The 25,005-nt window shown below is 47.0% G+C and overlaps 1 protein-coding gene across 1 annotated transcript; it reads left to right on the top strand.

Annotated features, from left to right (window-relative positions):
* Positions 1-6,908: 6,908 nt before the first annotated feature.
* On the top strand, positions 6,909-13,537 carry crhbp (corticotropin releasing hormone binding protein). The gene is given in 7 exon segments (NM_001173799.1): positions 6,909-7,155; positions 7,510-7,603; positions 8,216-8,373; positions 9,167-9,377; positions 10,352-10,500; positions 10,936-11,053; positions 12,819-13,537. Coding segments are annotated over 7 exon segments (966 nt in total). The 5' UTR covers positions 6,909-7,074; the 3' UTR covers positions 12,974-13,537.
* The last annotated feature ends 11,468 nt before the right edge of the window (positions 13,538-25,005 follow it).

The following is a 25,005-nucleotide window of genomic DNA, read 5'->3' as shown; positions in this document are numbered from 1 at the left end:
CACATTTTGTTACATTTCAGCCTTATTCGAAAATTTTATAAATTGTTTTTTTTCATCAATCTACACACAATACTCCATAATGACAAAGCAAAAACAGGTTTTTAAAAATGTTTACTAATTTATTAAAAATAAAAAATATATAATTTACATAACTATTAAGAGGCTTTACTCAGTACTTTGTTGAAGCACCTTCAGCAGCGGTTACAGCCTCATCTTCTTGGGTATGACACTACAAGCTTGACACACCTGTATTTGGGGAGTTTCTCCCATTCTTCTCTGCAGCTATGTCAGATTGGATGGGGAGCGTTGCTGCACAGCTATTTTCAGGTCTCTCCAGAGATTTTTGTTTGGGTTCAAGTCTGGGCTCTGACTGGGCCGCTCAAGGACATCCAGAGACTTGTCCTGAAGCCATTCCTGCTACAGAGATGGTTGTCTTTTGGGAAAGTTCTATCTCCACAGAGGAACCTTAGAGCTCTGTCAGAGTGACCATTGGGATCTTGGTCACCTCCCTGACCAAGGCCCTTCTCCCCCGATTGCTTAGTTTGGCCAGGCGACCAACTCTAGGAAGACTCTTGGTGGTTCTAAACTTCTTCCATTTAAGAATGATGGAGGCCACTGTGTTCTTGGTGACCTTCAATGCTGCAGACATTTTTTGGTACCCTTCCCCAGATCTGTGCCTCGACACAATCCTGTCTCGGAGCTCTACAGACAATTCCCTCGACTTCATGGCTTGATTTTTGCTCTGACATGCACTGTCAACTGTGGGACCTTATATAGACAGGTGTGTGTCAGGTCCAATCAATTGAATTTACCACAGGTGGACTCCAATCAAGTTGTAGGAACAGCTCAAGGATGATCAATGGAAACAGGATGCACCTCAGCTCAATTTGTAGTCTCATAGCAAAGGGTCTGAATACTTATGTAAATAAGGTATTTTCAGTTACATTTCTTTTGTGGCACCCCTCATGGCAGCAGAGATAAAAAAAATAAAACATTTTAGAGTTCATTTCGTGCAATTCAACACATTTTGCCACTGGGTGTAGAAAAAATGTTTACATTTTTCAATGGGATGAGAGAAGATTTTGCTAATTTATAGCTAATTGCATGCAATTCTACTCCTTTTGCCATGGGGTGAAGAGGAAAATGAGCCGTTTTACAGCTAATCTCCTGCAATTCTACACATTTTGTCATTAGGTGGAGAGAAATGTTTGCAGGTTTTAATATGATATCTGAGTGAGACTGACTAACAAAATCAAGTTTAGATAGCTGGCCGCTAAACTAACTTAACAATAAATAAAACAATTATACTGAACAAAAATATAAACACAACATGCAATAATTTCAAAGATTGAGTTACAGTTCATATAAGGAAATCAGTCAATTGAAATAAGTTAATTAGGCCTTAATCTATGGATTTCACATAACTGGGAATACAGATATGCATCTGTTGGTCACAGATACAGTTCCTTAAAAAAAAGGTAGGGGCGTGGATCAGTAAAGTTGTCTGTATCTGGTGACCACCATTTGTCATGCAGCGCAGCACATCTCCTTTGTAGAGTGGATCAGGCTGTTGATTATGGCTTGTGGAATGTTGTCCCACTCCTCTGCAATAGCTGTGCAAAGTTGCTGAATATTGGCGGGACCTGGAACACGCTGTCGTGCACGTTGATCCAGAGCATGTTCAATGGGTGACATGTCTGAGTATGCAGGCCATGGAAGAACTGGGACATTTTCAGCTTCCAGGATTTGTGTACAGATCTTTGTGACATGAGGCCATGCATTATTATGCTGAAACATGATGTGATGGCGGTGGATGAATGGCACGGCAATGGGCCTCAGAATCTCATCACGGTATCTCTGTGCATTCAAATTGCCATCGATAAAATGGTGCCTATACCATAACCCCACTGCCACCATGGGACACTCTGTTCACAACATTGACAGCAGCAAACTGCACACACAACTCCATACACGCTGTCTGCCATCTGCCCGGTATAGTTGAAACCGGGATTCATCCGTGAAGAGCACAATTCTCCAGAGTGCCAGTGGCAATCGAAGGTGAGCATTTGCCAAATGAAGTCAGTTACGACGCCAAACTGCAGTCAGGTCAAGACCCTGGTGAGGATTACGAGCACACAGCTTCCCTGAGACGGTTCCTGACAGTTTGTGCAGAAATTCTTCGGTTGTGCAAACCCACAGTTTTATCAGCTGTCCGGGTGGCTGGTCTCAGTCAATCCCCAAGGTGAAGAAGCTGGATGTGGAGGTCCTGGGCTGGCGTGGTCTGCAGTTGTGAGGCTGGTTGGACGTACAGCCAAATACTCTAAAACGACATTGGAGGAGGCTTATGGTAGAGAAACAAACATTAAATTCTCTGGCAACAGCTCTGGTGGACATTCCTGCAGTCAGCATGCCAATTGCACACTCTCTCAAAACTTGAGACATCTGTGGCATTGTGTTGTGTGAAAAAACTGTACATTTTAGTGACATTTTTTTGTTCCCTGCTCAAGGTGCACCTGTGTAAGAATCATGCTGTTTAATCAGCTTCTTGATATGCCACACCTGTCAAGTGGATGGACTATTTTTGCAAAGAAGAAATGCTCACTAACAGGGATGTAAACAAATTTGTGCACAACATTTGAGAGAAATAAGCTTTTTGTGCAATTGGGACATTTCTGGGATCTTTTATTTCAGTTCATGAAACATGGGACCAACACTTTACATGTTGTGTTTATATTTTCGTTCAGTATAGCTAACATGGGGTAATTGACTGACTATCGGTGAATGACATAACAAGAGAAAAACTGCTGATGCTCAAACAAATGTCAAAATTGCACCTTGTGTATTCTACTATTCTAACTCACATGAGTAAGTGGAGACCCTGACTGAGTTCCTAATTAAATATATACAGTACCAGTCAAAAGTTTGGACACACCTACTCATTCAAGGGTTTTTCTTTATTTTTACTATTTTTACATAGTTTTGATGTCTTCAATATAATTCTACTATGAAATAACACATATGGATTCATGTAGTAACCAAAAAAGTGTTAAACACAAAGTAGCCACCAAGTAGCTGCCCTTTGCCTTGATGACAGCTTTGCACACTCTTGGCATTCGTTCAAACCAGCTTCACGAGGAATGCATTTCAATTAACAGGTGTGCCTTCTTAAAAGTTAATTTGTGGAATTTCTTTCCTTCTTAATGTGTTTGAGCAAATCAGTAGTGTTGTGACAAGGTGGGGTGGTTAACAGAAGATAGCCCTGATCCGAGGGCCTTCTGGGCCGCCATTTGCCCATCCCTGTTTTAGAGCCAGAAGGTAAGGTCCTTGTCTATACCAGGGGTGATTTAGGATGAAACCAATAGTGTCAGGTTGTTCTAATGGAAACTCTGTCTAGGAAAATTAGGAATATTCTGTATTTGTGGAGAGCTACTCAACCCGAGTTTGCCCACTTGACCAAAGTGCAGAGCTGCTATTGTAATTTCATTTCCTGGTGGTGACAGTATTACAGCTGCTCATCCAGATTACATTTGGTCTCTTACTTAATAAAGTGCACATACTGGAACCTGGTCTCACATTTGACCGTAGCCTTGCCTATTTGACGCTTGCGACAGTTGGACAAATGTCAAGAATTAAAGTGAATTTGTGAGATCAGAACTCACCCCACTGCTACCTTCTCAGACGAATAGGGAGACAAAAGAGACTCATCCTCTCTGGCGAAAACAAGTGAATCTCTCCCGTAATAAACCAGTGACATCATAATCACTAAGCTAATGGCAGCCATTTTAATATCAGAGGTCCATTCCGGACATCATCGGAAGTCATGTCTGACCTAAGTGGACAATGAAACGCCTACCCACTTCTATGTCTTTAGCTTGGTTCCTCTCAAGAAATGGGACAAATTACCTGCATAGATGAGTGATTTACTCCAAATGCTCCAAATAGGAGGATAGCTGGATCTGAATGTAGCTCAGTTGAGAAGATCAAGAGAGTTCAAATCAGTTCAGTCAGCTTCAAACACAATAGGCCTAGTACTCAATGGAAGAGGGTCAAAATAAAAATGCTTCATATTTTAATACAGTAAATATTCTAATGTCTACTTCATAGGTTATACAAAATCCGATGTATTTTAAGGAGCTGTGTATGTACCCCATCGAACACATGACCTTGCAAGCAATTACAGTACCTAACCTCTCAGTAAACATGCTAGGCAGACAGAGAGGCAGCATCATCAGCAATTATGGCTAATAGATGCTAACAACATAATTGACCTTGAAATGGCCATTCAGTCTATGAAAAACAACTGTTTACTCTACTATCAGCTCCCCTCAGGGCCCTCTTGGCATTTGTCAATGAAAGTCCACCAAGGACCCTTATTTTTATGTTGTGTAGGACACAGCCAGAGTACCATGTTTTTATAAAGACAGAAAGAGCCGGTGTACTCAGTGTTTTTACATGGGGCCAGATTTAATCAACTCGATTTTTATTTCATTTCAACATTGGGATACAAACCCCTCTTGGGATTAATCATTTTGCTTCCAAGTGAGTCCACTTACGCTCAGCAAATACCAATTCAAAGCCAACCAAACGAAACTGAGCCTGACAAACCCAACAAGACATAACAATCTTTCCACTGTCAAAGCTCCATAAGGAATGCATTTACGTTTGGACTGAGGCTCACCTGGGTTTACAGAGCATCCCAATCCAGTACTCTGCCTGGCACTCCCTCCGTACGGCAGAGGGAGAGGAAATCACAGGGAACGGAGTGATTTATGGTAAGACAACAACGAGGACCTGCCAAGTGCGTCAGCACTCCAGAAAATCAGCTTTAATAACAATGGAGGGAAGGATTAAACAAGCCAAACACCAGTTAGAATGATTTACCACAGCAATGGTGTGTTGGATCCCGGTGAGGCTCCCCAAGCCTCTCTAAATCACTTGTTAAATTTGGGTCACATTCTGCTAGAGCTGGGGAGGAACTCAGGCAGGCACACAACATGTCTTCTGGACTGGGTGTTTATAGGCTGTTAGGGTGTTGAGGCCCCTGGTCCTCTGTAATGTGAGATGTGGTGTAATGCTCAGTGTGATCATCATGACCCTTCCATAAACTCATGGCACAATACATAGCATCTGACCATGTTATACAATACATCCCATGTGTAGCATATCCAGCTATAGCATGTAACCATGCCAACCCTACCAGGACTGCACACTTCCTCAGTATTGCTAAACAGCTCAGCTTCAACGGTTCAATGGAAACAGTAACTATGAGTCTCAGAAAAGTACAGTGATGTCACGGTGCAAGGATAAGCTAGCTGACGTTGGCTAGGACTCCAGCCATTGTTTAACCCCCTGGCAGTGTTTTGATTGAGAGAGAAAAAGGACAGAAGGACAGGAGGGACAGGTACAGGAAAGACTAAATGCCATGCCGGGATGGAGCTGACCTTTCTAAATGCCTGGGGCGCCAAGTGGCTCGGAGGGATGGGCATGGGAGGGAGCGAGGAGACCGGTAGGGCAAAATGGAAATCTGGTGAGAAGATAGCCAGTCAGTGACATGCATGGTGTGATCGGTGGAGGTCAAACTCGGATAGCCTGGCTAAACTGATACAGCTCAAGTTACTTTGTAGAATGGCAAGACTGGCTAAACTGTGTTAGTTTAACTACAACTAGTAATAATATACAATCACAAGCTGATCTGAGATGTTTCTACAACTGGTAAATTCAATTGATTGGACATCATTTGGAAAGGCACACGCACATCTATAAAAGGTCTCACAGTTGACAGTGTATGTCAGAGCAAAAACCAAGCCATGAGGTCGAAGGAATTGTCCATACTTTGCTCTGGCTGGGCCACTCAAGGACATTCAAGGACTTGTCCCGTAGCCACTTCTGCGTTGTCTTGGCTGTGTGCTTAGGGTCATTGTCCTGTTGGGAGGTGAACCTTCACCACAATCTGAGGTCCTGAGCACTCTGGAGCAGGTTTTCATCAAGGATATCTCTGTACTTTGCTCTGTTCATCTTTCCCTCAATCCTGACTGGTCTCCCAGTCCCTGCCGTTGAAAAACATCCCCACAGCATGATGCTGCCACCACCATGCTTCACCGTAGGGATGGTGCCAGGTTTCCTACATATGTGACGCTTGGCATTCAGGCCAAAGAGTTCAGTCTTGGTTTCATCAGACCAGAGAATCTTGTTTCCAAGTAGGCTATCATGTTTTTCAACACAGGAGTGGCTTTGGGACAAGTCTCTGAATGTTGTTGCCCAGCCAGAGCCCGGACTTTAACCTGATTTAAAATTTCTGGAGAAACCTGAAAAAAGCTGTGCTGCGACGCTCCCCATCCAACCTGATGGAGCTTGAGAGGATCTGCAGAGAAGAACGGGAGAAACTCCCCAAATACAGGTGTGCCAAGCTTGTAGCGTCATACCAAAAAATGACTTCAGGCTGTAATTGCTGCCAAAGGTGCTTCAACAAAGTACTGAATAAAGGCTCTGAATACTTATGTAGATGTGATATTTCAGTTTATTTATTTTTTGTTGCAAAAATAACTTTCTGCTTTGTCATTATGGGGTATTGTGTGTAGATTGATGAGGGAATTTTTTTTTTTTAATCAATTTTAGAATAAGGCTGTAATGTAATAAAATGTGGAAAAAGTCAAGGGATCTGAATGCTTTCCGAATGCACTGTATGTGCTTATCACAGTCCTAAGCGCTCAGGCATCTGTCAAAGTGCTCTCTCTGGCTTTATTTCTTTCTCTCTCTCTCTCTCTCTCTCTCTCTCTCTCTCTCTCTCTCTCTCTCTCTCTCTCTCTCTCTCTCTCTCTCTCTCTCTCTCTGTGTGTGTGCTCATCTGACAGTCACAGGCGCACTGTGATTCCTATTGATTCCTCCTTTGCTCTCGTCACAAACACGCTATCTGGGGCACTGTGTATCAATTGATCTTTACGGAGTGCGTTTTCATTGAGAAGCGTGCGGTGCGTCGACCTATAAGAAGGAGTGTGGCTTTGAGCACTGGACCAGACTTTCCCCAGTTCTGTTCTTGAGGTGCGAGGGAGACTCCAGAGAGAGATACTGAGCAATATGGAGGGGACTTTCCGAGAGCAGCTGTTCTTTGTTGTGTTATGTCTGTCAGTTCTCAAGGGAGACGCCAGGTACATGGAGGTAAGCCTCTGGAAGCACTTGGCCCTTTTTACTGACCTCTTTCGTTCCCACGTGTTTACTCTACTAGACTTTGTAATAAAAGCTCAATTATTGCCATAATGTGTTCTGTGTAAGAAAAGTTGTTGCAACCTTTTGTACTCACTAAAGTAGGCCTAATGTTCACATTGCACACTTCTATGCTACTTAAGACGTCTTTGAACATATTGGCTTGATTTATGCATTCTGTAGCTACTAACATTTACTTAAACCCTTGTGTTATCTTGCTTGATGGTATATTGCTGTCACTTGGCCACATTAGATCTTAACTTTATTTTCTAAATATTATCTAAATGTTTTTCTTTCTTTTTTTTGCAGGAAAATGAGATCACTCCAGAAGGATTATTTTCACTTCTTAATTCAGAACTCAAAAGAGAAATACCAGAGGAATTAATTTACAGCCGACCCCTCCGTAAGTAACTGACTGAAGTAATTTCCTAAAAAACGTTATTCACCATAGGCATATTTTACATTTACATTTGCCATTTCATTTACATGGTTGACTTGTGAAGCAATATTTTTCTGTTGACATTATCACACCTTCTAAAATGCTGTTTTTATTAAGGTGTTTTTCATATTTTCGTTCTCAGAATTTGTAATTCACAATTGTGTATGGAATTCTGAAAATAATTAATCATCCAAAATAATACATGTGGGATTTTAATTTACGTAATTATAATCTGTTTATGGCTTTCATGACGAATACTACTGGATTATATAGAAATGCATATTAATTGATTTGAATTTTTGTCAGAAATACTTCATAATGTAAAATGTAAACCGTCACTGTGCACAGAATGTAATGTTAACCCTGTCTCCATTCTCTCTCCCTTTCAATGTCATCTCTCTTTCTGTCTCTGTATATCCCACTCTCTTTTCCTCCTCTCTCTGTTACCCCCACACCCATCTCTCTCCTTCTCGCCCTCTTCTCTATCTCTTCCCTCTATCGCTCCTCTTTCTCTCTATCCTTCTCTAACCCCTTCCTTCCCTTCGTCCTACATTCCTCCTTTTCTCCCTCTCTCAGGATGTCTGGACATGGTGGCAGCAGAGGGTCAGTTCACCTTTACAGCAGACCGGCCTCATCTCAGCTGTGCTGCTTTCTTCATCGCTGAGCCCAACCAGGTCATCAATGTGGAGTATGATAGCGTTGACATCGACTGCAGAGGTGGAGACTTCATCAAGGTAACCACACACGGACACACACAGTCATGCACAGCACACACACACACACACACACACACACACACACACACACACACACACACACACACACACACACACACACACACACACACACACACACACACACACACACACACACACACACACACACACACACACCAGCTCTTTCACACCCACATACTGTACGTCCCAAATACTCCACTCCCACCGTTACCTTATCTGACATCAGCACCATCAGGTCCAGGGATAGAGGGGCATTTCTGGAACATTGACGGAATGAAACTTCTGGCAGATTCTGTTGTTGTAATTTGTGCCCAGGTCTTAGTCCTCTTCCCCAGCCGAGAGCACCCAAGGCCAGGCATAATCCCTCACCTCACACCCTCAGCCTGGGGACACTCGTTCTTAGTAGTAGATGATTACAGACTTGTAAATAGCCTACCACTAAAATATATAGCCACTTAACAGATGCCGTCACCAGGGGGAAAATCAAGTATTTTCCTGTGTTGTTTTCTTACTTTACTCTGTAAATCCGTGCTAAGGTTACAGTTAAGTCCCACCCTGGATTTAAACACAGACTGACATAACAGAGAGTCACTTCCTGATTAAGACACCGGCTTAAACGGAAATCACCTTTAAAAGTCAATCACAGTGCACAGGTTGTTCATCTGCATTTATTGGAATCCTGGCCATTTTGCTTACAGAGATAACTGGGTTTGATTGAATGGTTTTGATTAAGTCCACATCTCTCTCCTCTCTCCCCTCTCCTCTCTCCTCTCTCCCTCTGCTCTTCCAGGTGTTTGATGGCTGGGTGATGAAGGGAGAGAAGTTCCCTAGTTCCCAGGATCACGCCCTGCCGCTGATGGAACGCTACGTAGACTACTGCGACTCCGGGACTGTCAGGAGAACCGTACGGTCATCTCAGAACGTTGCAATGGTGTTCTTCCGCGTTCACACCGTCGGCAGCTCCTTCACGCTGACTGTCAGGAAACCCATCAACCCTTTCCGTGAGTAGAAACCTGCACCAGCCTGATGGCCAGTCTTACTGTTAATGGCCTTGAGGGTTTTACTTATATACTTAGTGTCCGAATATAGTGTCCGACAATAGTGACTCGATGTATAGATAAACATGCTGAGTTAAATGTGTGTGCTGGAGTACTTTAACAGCTATCATTGATGATAGAACCTAATGCCTGTCTCATCCATTAAGTGTGCTAACATTGGGCAGGATGCCAATGTACTGTTTTAATGCTTTATCACATGCTATAATGCCAGGGTAGTGTGTTAATGCTTTAGTAACACTTTAGGTTGTACAAAAGTGTTATAATGCGAGGGTATGCCAATACTGTCTGTAATAATATTATTGTCGCTGGATCATGTTAATGAGAGATTTCAGAGTAAGTTGTGGCTAAGCATGTGTATTAAGATCAGGGGCGCGCAGCAGGGATGTTTTACTACATTTTAGTCATTTAGCAGATGCTCTCATCCAGAGCGACTTACAGGAGCAATAAAGGTTAAGTGCCTTGCTCATGGACACATCGGCAGATTTTTCACCTAGTTGGCTCAGGGATTCAAACCAGCGACCTTTCGGTTACTGGCTAAATACGCTTAATAGATAGGGTACCTGTTATGGTACAGAGAGTGAAGGCATTTCAAGCACCTAGCAGTGTGTGTTCTCTAGCTGGCATATGTACCAAGCACAAAGCTGCCTACTTCTAAGTCGTACATGTTTCTGTGTTTCTGTGTGTGTGTGTGTGTGTGTGTGTGTGTGTGTGTGTGTGTGTGTGTGTGTGTGTGTGTGTGTGTGTGTGTGTGTGTGTGTGTGTGTGTGTGTGTGTGTGTGTGTGTGTGTGTTTGCATTTGTTTACTAAGCAATTTTACACAAGTACTGTAAATTGATAAATGCTGTGCTATATGAAGATCAACATGTATGAAAAGTCTACAGACACTCATACCCCCCTGCCCACCTCCCCCCCCACAGCCTGTAATATCATCTCCCAGACACCAGAGGGCAGCTTCACCATGGTGATACCCCAGCAGCACAGGAACTGCAGCTTCTCCATCATCTACCCCGTGGAGATCAAGATTGCTGAGCTCAGCCTGGGACACCTCAACGACTTCCCCATCAAGGTGAGCCCTGAGCAGGGACATCACCACATAGAACAGAGCTACTCACATCTGAGCCTGCAGGTCTGCAGCACTGTTATTTGGTTGATTAATGCCACTCACTGATTGGCCAGAGATTCCACTCACCATGCATCACAGGTCTAAATCAAACAGTTCCTGATTAGAGGGTAAGAATAAAGAAAACAGCAGTGCTTCTGTCTTCAAGGTCCAGATTTGAGTAAAGGGGGCTTAGATGTTTAGGCAGTTGTAACGGATGTGGTCTAGTGAACTACCCTGCCAAAGACCTAAAGACTTGTGTTAGCTCCCAGTGATGATGAGGGGATGCTTTGAGTCATCAGAGATAAGTGTGTTGGGATATGTGTAAAGACAGAAAAAAGAAGGGTATGAAGGGAAGTAAAAATGCTTGTTAATCCACTGAGCTGATCTCTCTCTCTCTAGAAGTCCATGCCAGGCTGTGCTGGAGCAGGGGACTTTGTGGAGCTGCTGGGAGGGAACGGGATGGACCCGTCTAAGATGTTCCCAGTAGCTGACCTCTGCTACAACTTCAATGGCCCCGGTGAGCAGCACCCACATCCACACCATCATCCACACCATCAGCATCGCCACCATTATCACCATGCTGACTAGAGTAGAGCTTTACTACCCACACCATCACCAAGCTGACTAGAGTAGAGCTTTACTACCCACACCATCACCATGCTGACTAGAGTAGAGCTTTCCTACCCACACCATCACCAAGCTGACTAGAGTAGAGCTTTACTACCCACACCATCACCATGCTGACTAGAGTAGAGCTTTACTACCCACACCATCACCAAGCTGACTAAAGTAGAGCTTTACTACCCACACCATCACCAAGCTGACTAGAGTAGAGCTTTACTACCCACACCATCACCAAGCTGACTGGAGTAGAGCTTTACTACCCACACCATCACCAAGCTGACTAGAGTAGAGCTTTACTACCCACACCATCACCAAGCTGACTGGAGTAGAGCTTTCCTACCCACACCATCACCATGCTGACTAGAGTAGAGCTTTACTACCCACACCATCACCATGCTGACTAGAGTAGAGCTTTACTACCCACACCATCACCATGCTGACTAGAGTAGAGCTTTACTACCCACACCATCACCAAGCTGACTAAAGTAGAGCTTTACTACCCACACCATCACCAAGCTGACTAGAGTAGAGCTTTACTACCCACACCATCACCATGCTGACTAGAGTAGAGCTTTACTACCCACACCATCACCAAGCTGACTAAAGTAGAGCTTTACTACCCACACCATCACCAAGCTGACTAGAGTAGAGCTTTACTACCCACACCATCACCAAGCTGACTGGAGTAGAGCTTTACTACCCACACCATCACCATGCTGACTAGAGTAGAGCTTTACTACCCACACCATCACCATGCTGACTGGAGTAGAGCTTTACTACCCACACCATCACCATGCTGACTAGAGTAGAGCTTTACTACCCACACCATCACCATGCTGACTAGAGTAGAGCTTTACTACCCACACCATCACCAAGCTGACTAGAGTAGAGCTTTACTACCCACACCATCACCATGCTGACTAGAGTAGAGCTTTACTACCCACACCATCACCATGCTGACTAGAGTAGAGCTTTACTACCCACACCATCACCATGCTGACTAGAGTAGAGCTTTCCTACCCACACCATCACCATGCTGACTAGAGTAGAGCTTTACTACCCACACCATCACCATGCTGACTAGAGTAGAGCTTTACTACCCACACCATCACCATGCTGACTAGAGTAGAGCTTTACTACCCACACCATCACCATGCTGACTAGAGTAGAGCTTTACTACCCACACCATCACCATGCTGACTAGAGTAGAGCTTTCCTACCCACACCATCACCATGCTGACTAGAGTAGAGCTTTACTACCCACACCATCACCATGCTGACTAGAGTAGAGCTTTACTACCCACACCATCACCATGCTGACTAGAGTAGAGCTTTACTACCCACACCATCACCATCCTAATACTGTATATCTAAGCCTACATAGGCAGCCCAATTCTGATCTTTTTTCCCACTAATTGGTCTTTTGACCAATCACATCAGATCTTTTCACATCAGATCTTTTTCAGAGCTGATCTAATTGGTCAAAAGATCAATTACTGAAAAAAGATCAGAATAGGGTTGACTGTTTAAACGCAGCCTAAGAGTAAATCTTTATGATCCATTGTTGAATGGAAAGTCTTATTTTTGCTGACACACTCTCCAACCTGTTATTCATGTCTGCCAGTTTTTTTTCTCTTTCTCCTTTCCTCATCCTTCAGCCCAGATGAAGATAGGTTGTGACAACACGGTGGTGAGAATGGTGTCCAGCGGTAGGTTTGTCAACCGGGTGGCGTTCCAGTACCGGCTGCTGGACCGGCAGGAGCTGCAGAGGATCAAGGTGAACAGTGTGGAGGATTTCTGCTTCACTGGCTGAGCTCTCTCTATCTATCTCTCCACCTCCTATATCTACCACCTAGCTAATGGGGACCACCCATCACTGGCTGCCAAATCTACCATGAGACTGATTACAGAAAAAAATCCAGAGGATTGCCATAATGTTCTGTTCTGTACTCCTTTTTGAATTTAAAGAGATTGATTTATTTTTTACCTCATTAGTTTTTTTTCTTCACTATATGTTAAATGAATTGTGGCTGGCGCTCAAGCTTAATAAAGTGTTATTTTGTGTTTGTGGGCAGTTCTGCTATTGGTTTGATTCTGTCTTTATGTTGTCTAAGTTGTGTGATTATATGAATGCCAGTGAAAACACACCTGTGAGGGTGTTAGCAGGGTGTTTTGGTTCACGTTCTTTACAAGGAAGGGTGTTGAAAAATGGAATGTTTCTTTCTATTTATTTTGTGAGACGATGTGTGTCGTTTTGGGACTGTGGCCGGAGGCAAGTGTTCAATAGAGTATGCTAAATACATGTTCATTGCTGTTATCTATATTTATTTGTATCAAACTATTTTTTTGTAATAAAACTGAGCCGCATGATAAAGCACTCATTGGAGCTGATAATTCATTTAATTTTCTAATCGGTTCAATTATACAGAACTAAACAGGGTTTGCTGTGAGGGAGAATGCTAGGAGGATGGTGGGGGGGACGCAATGAAGAGAAGTGGACGATATCGGCATCAGTCACGTCTCAACCTAACAAGAAAAGCCACTCCAGTTCACCATTACACTGAAATATCCATACATTGATATTGACATTTAATTAGATTTTAATAAGATTTGAATTCTTGAGACTTGAGTTCCCACAAATAGCACTGTAATATCAAAGTCATTCCATATCTTGAAGAGAAATCCTTCCAGTTCATGCTTACATTTAGATTAGAATGTATTAATACTTTAAATTATTCGTACATTGATTTGGAGTATTAAACCACATCGCACATCAAACAAACCAATAACACATTATCTTGATGAGCCATTTTTAGAAGCAGGCTACTTTGAATATCAAGGGTCCAAGGTTAAAAGCTTTATTGTTAATTTAGGGTCGTGTGTGTCTGTATGTATACACATTTATCAGAAAAGAGCTGCTCTTATACATTTCTCAGAGTTAAACTGGGATGCTTTGACTGTCGCTGTTGGACAGAGAGTTGAGATGAGCTGCAAAACTACCCTATGTTATGAAGCTACATATCAATGTCATAACAGTGACTTAACAAACATAATAAACAGCTCTAACCTCTCATACCATTATTATGGAAGAGAATAAGGAGAGGACAAGGGAGGTGAAGAGAAGAAAGCAAAGAGAGCAGAACAGAGGAAAGATGGAGAGCAGGAAAAGAAGAGAGCGAAGGAAGGAAAGCAGAGGAGAGAAGGAGGGGAAGTGAGGAGAGGAGGATGAGAGAGAAAGAGAAAAGGAGGAAGGAAGAGGGGATATAGTTACTTTTAGCTGTTCTGGCGGATAAGCTGCAATTACCAGCTTAGTCATGCATCACAGTTTAACCTCGTGTGTGTGTGTGTGTGTGTGTGTGTGTGTGTGTGTGTGTGTGTGTGTGTGTGTGTGTGTGTGTGTGTGTGTGTGTGCATATAGGGAGGACAGTGGAACATGGTGTTGCTGACAAGCACTGGCTTGATTAAAAGTCAGAGTGTGTATTATCACGGTGAGACACCTGCCGCACCACACAGCCCCACACCACCCCACACCGCACCACACAGCCCCACACCGCAACACCCCCACCACACCACCCCGCACAGCCCCACCCCCACCACACAGCCCCACACAGCCCCACACCACCCCACACCGCACCACACAGCCCCACACCGCACCACCCCCACCACACCACCCCGCACAGCCCCACCCCCACCACACAGCCCCACACAGCCCCACACCGCACCACACAACCCCACACCGCACCACCCCCACCACACCACCCCGCACAGCCCCACCCCCACCACACAGCCCCACACCGCACCACCCCCACCACACCACACAGCCCCACACCGCACCACCCCCACCACACCACCCCGCACAACCCCACCCCACACAGCACTGCCCCAACACACAGCCCCACACCGCACCACCCCCACCACACCACCCCGCACAACCCCACCCCACACAGCACTGCCCCCACCACACAGCTCCACACCGCACCACCCCCACCACACCACCCCGCACAGCCCCACCCCATCACACAGCCCCACACCGCACCACCCCCACCACACCACACAGCTCCACACCGCACCACCCCCACCACACCACCCCGCACAGCCCCACACCACCCCGCACAGCCCCACCCCACACAGCACTGCCCCCACCACACAGCCCCACACCGCACCACCCCCACCACACCACCCCGCACAGCCCCACCCCACACAGCACTGCCCCCACCACACAGCCCCACACCGCACCACCCCCACCACACCACCCCGCACAGCCCCACCCCACACAGCACTGCCCCCACCACACAGCCCCACACCGCACCACCCCCACCACACCACCCCACACAGCCCCACACCGCACCGCACCACCCCCACCATACCACCCCACACAGCCCCACCCCGCACAGCCCCACCCCCACCACACAGCCCCACACAGCCCCACACCACCCCACACCGCACCACACAGCCCCACACCGCACCACCCCCACCACACCACCCCGCACAGCCCCACCCCCACCACACAGCCCCACAACGCACCACACAACCCCACACCGCACCACCCCCACCACACCACCCCGCACAGCCCCACCCCCACCACACAGCCCCACACCGCACCACCCCCACCACACCAAACAGCCCCACACCGCACCACCCCCACCACACCACCCCGCACAACCCCACCCCACACAGCACTGCCCCAACACACAGCCCCACACCGCACCACCCCCACCACACCACCCCGCACAACCCCACCCCACACAGCACTGCCCCCACCACACAGCTCCAAACCGCACCACCCCCACCACACCACCCCGCACAGCCCCACCCCCATCACACAGCCCCACACTGCACCACCCCCACCACACCACACAGCTCCACACCGCACCACCCCCACCACACCACCCCGCACAGCCCCACACCACCCCGCACAGCCCCACCCCACACAGCACTGCCCCCACCACACAGCCCCACACCGCACCACCCCCACCACACCACCCCGCACAGCCCCACCCCACACAGCACTGCCCCCACCACACAGCCCCACACCGCACCACCCCCACCACACCACCCCGCACAGCCCCACCCCACACAGCACTGCCCCCACCACACAGCCCCACACCGCACCACCCCCACCACACCACCCCACACAGCCCCACACCGCACCGCACCACCCCCACCATACCACCCCACACAGCCCCACCCCACACAGCCCCACACCGCACCACCCCCACCACACAGCCCCACACCGCACCACCCCCACCACACCACCCCGCACAGCCCCACCCCACACAGCACTGCCCCCACCACACAGCCCCACACCGCACCACCCCCACCACACCACCCCGCACAGCCCCACCGCACACAGCACTGCCCCCACCACACAGCCCCACACCGCACCACCCCCACCACACCACACAGCTCCACACCGCACCACCCCCACCACACCACCCCGCACAGCCCCACACCACCCCGCACAGCCCCACCCCACACAGCACTGCCCCCACCACACAGCCCCACACCGCACCACCCCCACCACACCACCCCGCACAGCCCCACCCCACACAGCACTGCCCCCACCACACAGCCCCACACCGCACCACCCCCACCACACCACCCCGCACAGCCCCACCCCACACAGCACTGCCCCCACCACACAGCCCCACACCGCACCACCCCCACCACACCACCCCACACAGCCCCACACCGCACCGCACCACCCCCACCATACCACCCCACACAGCCCCACCCCACACAGCCCCACACCGCACCACCCCCACCACACAGCCCCACACCGCACCACCCCCACCACACCACCCCGCACAGCCCCACCCCACACAGCACTGCCCCCACCACACAGCCCCACACCGCACCACCCCCACCACACCACCCCGCACAGCCCCACCGCACACAGCACTGCCCCCACCACACAGCCCCACACCGCACCACCCCCACCACACCACCCCGCACAGCCCCACCCCACACAGCACTGCCCCCACCACACAGCCCCACACCGCACCACCCCCACCACACCACCCCGCACAGCCCCACCCCACACAGCACTGCCCCCACCACTTTGCTTTGGCAAAGTGGGTGGGGTTATATCCTGCCTGTTTGGCCCTGTCCGGGGGTATCATCGGATGGGGCCACAGTGTCTTCTGATCCCTCCTGTCTCAGCCTCCAGTATTTATGCTGCAGTAGTTTATGTGTCGGGGGGCTAGGGTCAGTCTGTTACATCTGGAGTATTTCTCTTGTCTTATCCGGTGTCCTGTGTGAATTTAAATATGCTCTCTCTAATTCTCTCTTTCTCTCTTTCTGTCTTTCTCTCGGAGGACCTGAGCCCTAGGACCATGCCTCAGGACTACCTGGTATGATGACTTCTTGCTGTCCCCAGTCCACCTGGCCGTGCTGCTGCTCCAGTTTCAACTGTTCTGCCTGCGGCTATGGAACCCTGACCTGTTCACCGGACGTGCTTGTTGCACCCTCGACAACTACTATGATTATTATTATTTGACCATGCTGGTCATTTATGAACATTTTAACATCTTGACCATGTTCTGTTATAATATCCACCCTGCACAGCCAGAAGAGGACTGGCCACCCCTCATAGCCTGGTTCCTCTCTAGGTTTCTTCCTAGGTTTTTGGCCTTTCTAGGGAGTTTTTCCTAGGGAGTTTTTCCTAGCCACCGTGCTTCTTTCACATGCTTTGCTTGCTGTTTGGGGTTTTAGGCTGGGTTTCTGTACAGCACTTTGAGATATCAGCTGATGTACGAAGGGCTATATAAAAATAAATTTGATTTGATTTGATTTGACCGCACCACCCCCACCACACCACCCCGCACAACCCCACCCCACACAGCACTGCCCCCACCACACCACCCCACACTGCCCCACACAGCACTGCCTCCACCACACAGCCCCACACCGCACCACCCACACCACACCACCCCGCACAGCCCCACCCCACACAGCACTGCCCCCACCACACCACCCCACACAGCACTGCCCCCACCACACCACCCCACACCGCCCCACACAGCACTGCCCCCACCACACCGCCCCACACAGCACTGCCCCCACCACACCGTGTGGCCACTCTATTTTTATTTTATGTATTTTTATTTTATTTTATGTAACCTTTATTTAACTTGGCAAGTCAGTTAAGATCAAATTCTTATTTACAATGACGGCCTACCAAAAGGTGAAAGGCCTCCTGCGGGGACGGGGTTCTGTGTTTAAAAATAAAAAATAAAAACAATATAAATATAGGACAAAACACACATCCCAACAAGAGAGACAACACTACATAAAGAGAGACCTAAGACAACAACAAAGCATGGTAGCAACACAACATGACAACAACATGGTAGCACATAACATGGTACAAACTTTATTGGGCACAGACAACATCACAAAGGGCAAGAAGGTAGAGACACCAATACATCACACAAAGCAGCCACAACTGTCAGTAAGAGTGTCCATGATTGAGTCTTTGAATGAAGAGATTGAGATAAAACTGTCCTGTTTGAGTGTTTGTTGCAGCTCGTTGCAGTTGCTAGCTGCAGCGAACTGAAAAGAGGAGCGACCCAGGGATGTGTGTGCTTTGGGGACCTTTAACAGAATGTGACTGGCAGAACGGGTGTTGTATGTGGAGGATGAGGGCTGCAGTGGCAGTTCTAGACCATTTCAACTGGGGGGGGGCCAAGCTGGGGCCAGTTGTACTGTTAGAGTGGCCAGTTACATTAGACGTTATTGTTGCCATATTGTTTTCTTCACTGCATTAGCAGGCAAAAGACCATGTTCATAATCATCATCGTTGCCACTGTCTAATAACGGATGTAAAAAAAGAACAATGGCAAAAATTTGTTATGTAAAAATTATTTCATACTCCACATTTAGGGGGGCCACAAGGGGGTCCAAAAATCTTGTCACAGGGGCACTGGCCCCCCCTGCCCCCCCCCCCCCCCCCCCCCTCCCCAGAACCGAGAGTGAGGCCTAAGAGGGTTTTATAAATAAGCATCAACCAGTGGGTCTTGCGACGGGTATACAGAGATGACCAGTTTACAAAGGAGTATAGAGTGCAGTGATGTGTCCTGTAAGGAGCATTGGTGGCAAATCTGATTGTGGAATGGTAAAGAACATCTAGCCACTCGAGAGCACCCTTACCTGCCGATCTATAAATTATGTCTCCGTAATCTAGCATGGGTATGATGGCCATCTGAATCAGGGTTAGTTTGGCATCTGGGGTGAAAGAGGAGCGATTACAATAGAGGAAACCAAGTGTAGATTTAACTTTAGCCTGCAGCTTTGATATGTTTTTTGTTGTTGTTGTTTTTTCCCACCTTTATTTAACCAGGTAGGCTAGTTGAATACAAGTTCTCATTTACACCTGCGACCTGGCCAAGATAAAGCAAAGCAGTGCGACACAAACAACAACACGGAGTTACACATGGAATAAACAGTGTGTGCAAATGGCGTGAGAAGGTAAGGAAATAAATAGGCCATAGTAGCGAAGTAATTACAATTTAGCACATTAACACTGGAGCGATAGATGTGCAGATGATGATGTGCAAGTAGAAATACTGGTGTGCAAAAGAGCAGAAAAGTAAATAAATACAATATGGGGATGAGGTAGGTAGATTGGATGGGCTATTTACAGATGGGCTATTTACAGATGGGCTATGTACAGCTGCAGTGATCGGTTAGCTGCTCAGATAGCTGATGTTTAAAGTTAGTGAGAGAAATATAAGTCTCCAGCTTCAGCGATTTTTGCAATTCGTTCCAGTCATTGGCAGCAGAGAACAAAACGGATGGCACTGTGATAGACTGCATCCAGTTTGCTGAGTAGAGTGTTGGAGGCTATTTTGTAAATGACATTGCCGAAGTCGAGGATTGGTAGGATAGTCAGTTTTACGAGGGTATGTTTGGAGGCGTGAGTGAAAGAGGCTTTGTTGCGAAGTAGGAAGCCGATTCTAGATTTAATTTTGGATTGGAGATGTTTAATATGAGTCTGGAAGGAGAGTTTACAGTCTATGGAGACACATAGGTATTTGTAGTTGTCCACATATTCTAAGTCAGAACCGTCCAGAGTAGTGATGCTAGTCGGGCGGGCGGGTGCGGGCAGCGAACGGTTGAAAAGCATGCACTTAGTTTTACTAGCGTTTAAGAGCAGTTGGAGGCCACGGAAAGAGTGTTGTATGGCATTGAAGCTTGTTTGGAGGTTTGTTAACACAGTGTCCAAAGAAGGGCCAGATGTATACAGAATGGTGTCGTCTGCGTAGAGGTGGATCAGGGAATCACCTGCAGCAAGAGCGACATCGTTGATATATACAGAGAAAAGAGTCGGCCCGAGAATTTAACCCTGTGGTACCCCCATAAAGACTGCCAGAGGTCCGGACAACAGGCCCTCCGATTTCACACACTGAACTCTGTCTGAGAAGTAGTTGGTGAACCAGGCGAGGCAGTCATTTGAGAAACCAAGGCTGTTGAGTCTGCCGATAAGAATACAGTGATTGACAGAGTCGAAAGCCTTGGCCAGGTCAATGAAGATGGCTGCACAGTACTGTCTTTTATCGATGGTGGTTATGATATCGTTTAGTACCTTGAGAGTGGCTGAGGTGCATCCGTGACCAGCTCGGAAATCGGATTGCACAGCGGAGAAGGTACGGTGGGATTTGAAATGGTCAGTGATCTGTTTATTAACTTGGCTTTCGAAGACTTTAGAAAGGCAGGGCAGGATGGATATAGGTCTGTAACAGTTTGGGTCTAGAGTATCACCCCCTTTGAAGAGGGGGATGACCGCGGCAGCTTTCCAATCTTTAGGGATCTCAGACGATACGAAAGAGAGGTTGAACAGACTGGTAATAGGGGTTGCAACAATGGCGGCAGATCATTTTAGAAAGAGAGGGTCCAGATTGTCTAGCCAAGCTGATTTGTACAGGTCCAGGTTTTGCAACTCTTTCAGAACATCTGCTATCTGGATTTGGGTGAAGGAGAATCTGGGGAGGCTTGGGCAAGTAGCTGCGGGGGGTGCGGAGCTGTTGGCCGGGGTTAGGGTAGCCAGGAGGAAAGCATGGCCAGCCGTAGAGAAATGCATATTGAAATTCTAGATTACCGTGGATTTATCGGTGGTGACAGTGTTACTTAGCCTCAGTGCAGTGGGCAGCTGGGAGGAGGTGCTCTTATTCTCCATGGACTTTACAGTGTCCCAAAACTTTTTGGAGTTAGAGCTACAGGATGCAAATTTCTGTTTGAAAAAACTAGCCTTTGCTTTCGTGACTGACTGTGTGTATTGGTTCCTGACTTCACTGAAAAGTTGCATATCGTGGGGACTATTCGATGCTGAGAGAAGGACAGTGCACCGTCTAGCCATACTCCTAAGTACTTGTAACGAGGTGACTACCTCAAGCTCAAAACCCTCAGAGGTAGTAATAACACCTGTGGGAAAAAGGACATTATTTTTACCAAACCGCATGATCTTTGTTTTGGAGGTGTTCATAGGAGGGGTCAGCTCAATCCATCAATCAATCACATTTATTTATAAAGCCCTTTTTACATCAGCCGATGTCACAAAGTGCTCTACAGAAACCTAGCCTAAAACCCCAAACAGCACGAAATGCAGATGTTGAAGCACGGTGGCTAGGAAAAACTCCCTAGAAAGGCCAGAACCTAGGAAGAAACCTAGAGAGGAATCAGGCTCTGAGGGGTGGCCAGTCCTCTTCTGGCTGTGCCGGGTGGAGATTATAACAGAACATGGCCAAGATGTTCAAACGTTCATAGATGACCAGCAGGGTCAGATATAATAATCACAGTGGTTGTAGAGGGTGCAATAGGACAGCACCTCAGGAGTAAATGTCAGCTTTTCATAGCCGATCATTCAGAGTTAGAGACAGCAGGTGCATTAGAGAGACAGTCCAAAACAGCAGGTCTGGGAAAAGGTAGCACGTCCAGTGAACAGGTCAGGGTTCCATAGCCGCAGGCAGAACAGTTGAAACTGGAGCAACAGCATGACCAGGTGGACTGGGGACAGCAATGAGTCATCAGGCCAGGTAGTCCTGAGGCATGGTCCTAGGGCTCAGGTCCTGCGAAAGAAGAGAGAGAGAAAGAGAGAAGAGAGAGAGAGAATTAGAGGAACTTAAATTCACACAGGACACCGGATGAGACAGGAGAAATACTCCAGATATAACAGACTGACCCTAGTCCCCCGGCACATAAACTATTGCAGCATAAATACTGGAGGCTGAGACAGGAACGGTCGGGAGACACTGTGAGTATATGACTGTATCATCTGCCTATAAATGGATGAGAGAGCTTCCTACTGCCTGAGCTATGTTGTTGATGTAAATTGAGACAAGCGTGGGGCTGAGGATCGAGCCTTGGGGTACTCCCTTGGTGACAGGCAGTGGCTGAGACAGCAGATTTTCTGACTTTATACACTGCACTCTTTGAGAGAGGTAGTTAGCAAACCAGGCCAAAGACCCCTCAGAGACACCAATACTCCTTAGCCGGCCCACAAGAATGGAATGGTCTACCGCATCAAAAGCTTTGGCCAAGTCAATAAAATAGCAGCACGATATTGCTTAGAATCAAGGGTAATGGTGACATCATTGAGGACCTTTAAGGTTGCAGTGACACATCCATAACCTGGGCATACCAGAGAGAATACTATACACATCAAGAAAGCCAGTCAGTTGATTACTGACAAGTTTTTCCAACACTTTTGATAAACAGGGCAAAATAGAAATAGGGTCAGATGGTGTTTTGGGGTGAAGTTTAAGGAGCTCCTTTAGCACCTCGGACTCAGTGACTGCCTGCAGAAAGAAACTTTGTAGCGGGGCAGGGGAAAAAGAGGGAGAAGCATCGGGGATAGTCACATTAGAAGGGGTGGGAGATGAGGAAATGTTGGACGGGCAAGAAGGCATGGCTGAGTCAAATAGGAATCCTGACTTAATGAAGTGGTGATTAAAGAGCTCAGCCATGTGCTTCTTGTCAGTAACAACCACATCATCAACATTAAGGGACATGGGCAGCAGTGAGGAGGAGGGTTTATTCTCCAGGTCTTTAACCGTTTTCCAGAACTTCTTGGGGTTAGACCCACAGAGATAGAACTGATCCTTAAAGTAACTAACTTTGACCTTCCGGATAGCCTGAGTGCACTTATTCCCCTGAAAGATAGCCAGTCAGCTTGAGTATGCGTGTGCCGAGCCTTTCGCAAATGCAGTTGTTGAGGTGGAGTAACTCTGCAAGATCACGGTCGAACCAGGGGCTGAACCTGTTTTTAATTCTCATTTTCTTTATGTGGGCGTGTTTGTTAACAATACCATTGAAAATATCAAAAAAGAAGGTCCAAGCGTTTTCGACAGAGGGGATCAAGCTGATTCTATACCATTTTACAGAGGCCAGTTCATGAAGGAAGGCTTGCTCATTAAAGTTTTTTAGCAAGTGTCTATGACAAATCAGGACAGGTCATTTCACTGAGCAGCCATTATGAACTCAGGCTGTAAAACAGTGATCACTAAGGTTATTACAGAAAACACCAGACTGATACCTATCAGGATTATTTGTGAGGATAATATCGAGGAGTGTAGCCTTTTCTGGGTGTTTGGAGTAATACCTTGTGGGATTGGTAATAATCTGAGAAATGTTTAGGGAGTTGCTTTAGGATTTAGGATTTAGATTTAGGGAATTGCTTTAGGACTTGGTCAGGTGTTTTAATCCATAAAGGCCTGATTGGTGGAGTAATGCTGAGATGGTTGTCCTTCTGGTGGGTTCTCCCATCTCCACAGAGGAACTCTGAAGCTCTGTCAGAGTGACCATCGGTTTCTTAGTCACGTCCTTGACCAAGGTCCTTCTCCACTGACTGCTCAGTTTGGTCGTGCGGTCAGCTTTAGGAAGACTCTTGGTGGTTCCAAACTTCTTCCATTTAAGAATGATGGAGGCCACTGTGTTCTTGGGGACCTTCAATGCTGCAGAAATGTTTTGGTACCCTTCACCAGATCTTTACCTCGACACAATCCTGTCTTGGAGCTCTACGGACAGTTCCTTCACCCTCATGGCTTGGTTTTTGCTCTGACATGCACTGTCAACTGTTAGCCCTTCTCTGTTCCCCACTGTGTTTGGGTTAGTAATCATTTGTAGAGTGCCTCTATTTTCCCTCAGCATGCATTTTTTCACTATTCTGAATGTCTAATCCTGAGTCGAATTCAATACTGTGATTGTAATTTTGTCAAATTACCATCATAATAAGAGTTCATAATGGATTATATGTTCTTCTGAAATATGAACACAGAAACATCTTGAACTCGTATTTTGATGGTGACTTGGACTTACATTTTGCTGGTCTCGGTCTTGACTCGGTCTCGCCCCCCTCTGGTTTCGGTCTTGACTCGGTCTCGCCCCCCTCTGGTCTCGGTCTTGACTCGGTCTCGCCCCCCTCTGGTCTCGGTCTTGACTCGGTCTTGACTCGGTCTCGCCCCCCTCTGGTCTCGGTCTTGACTCGGTCTCGGCCCCCTCTGGTCTCGGTCTTGACTCGGTCTTGACTCGGTCTCGCCCCCCTCTGGTCTCGGTCTTGTATCGGTCTTGCTTTAGGTGTTCTCGAACACAACACATTTATTATGTGACTTGTTAAACACATTTTTACTCCTGAACTTATTTAGGCTTGCCATAACAAATGGATTGAATACTTATTGACCAAAGACATTTCCGCTTTTCATTTTTGATTAATTTGTAAACCTATCGAAAAACATAATTCCACTTTAACATTATGGGGTAGGCCAGTGACACAAAACCTCAATTTATTCAATTTTAAATTCAGGCTGTAACACAACAAAATGTTGAAAAGTCAACGGGTGTGAATACTTT

This window comes from Salmo salar, chromosome 01 (genome assembly GCF_965601325.2).
Source record: "Salmo salar chromosome 01, fSalSal1, whole genome shotgun sequence".
NCBI classification, from domain to species: domain Eukaryota; kingdom Metazoa; phylum Chordata; class Actinopteri; order Salmoniformes; family Salmonidae; genus Salmo; species Salmo salar.
This window is presented reverse-complemented; position numbering and strand designations above follow the sequence as displayed.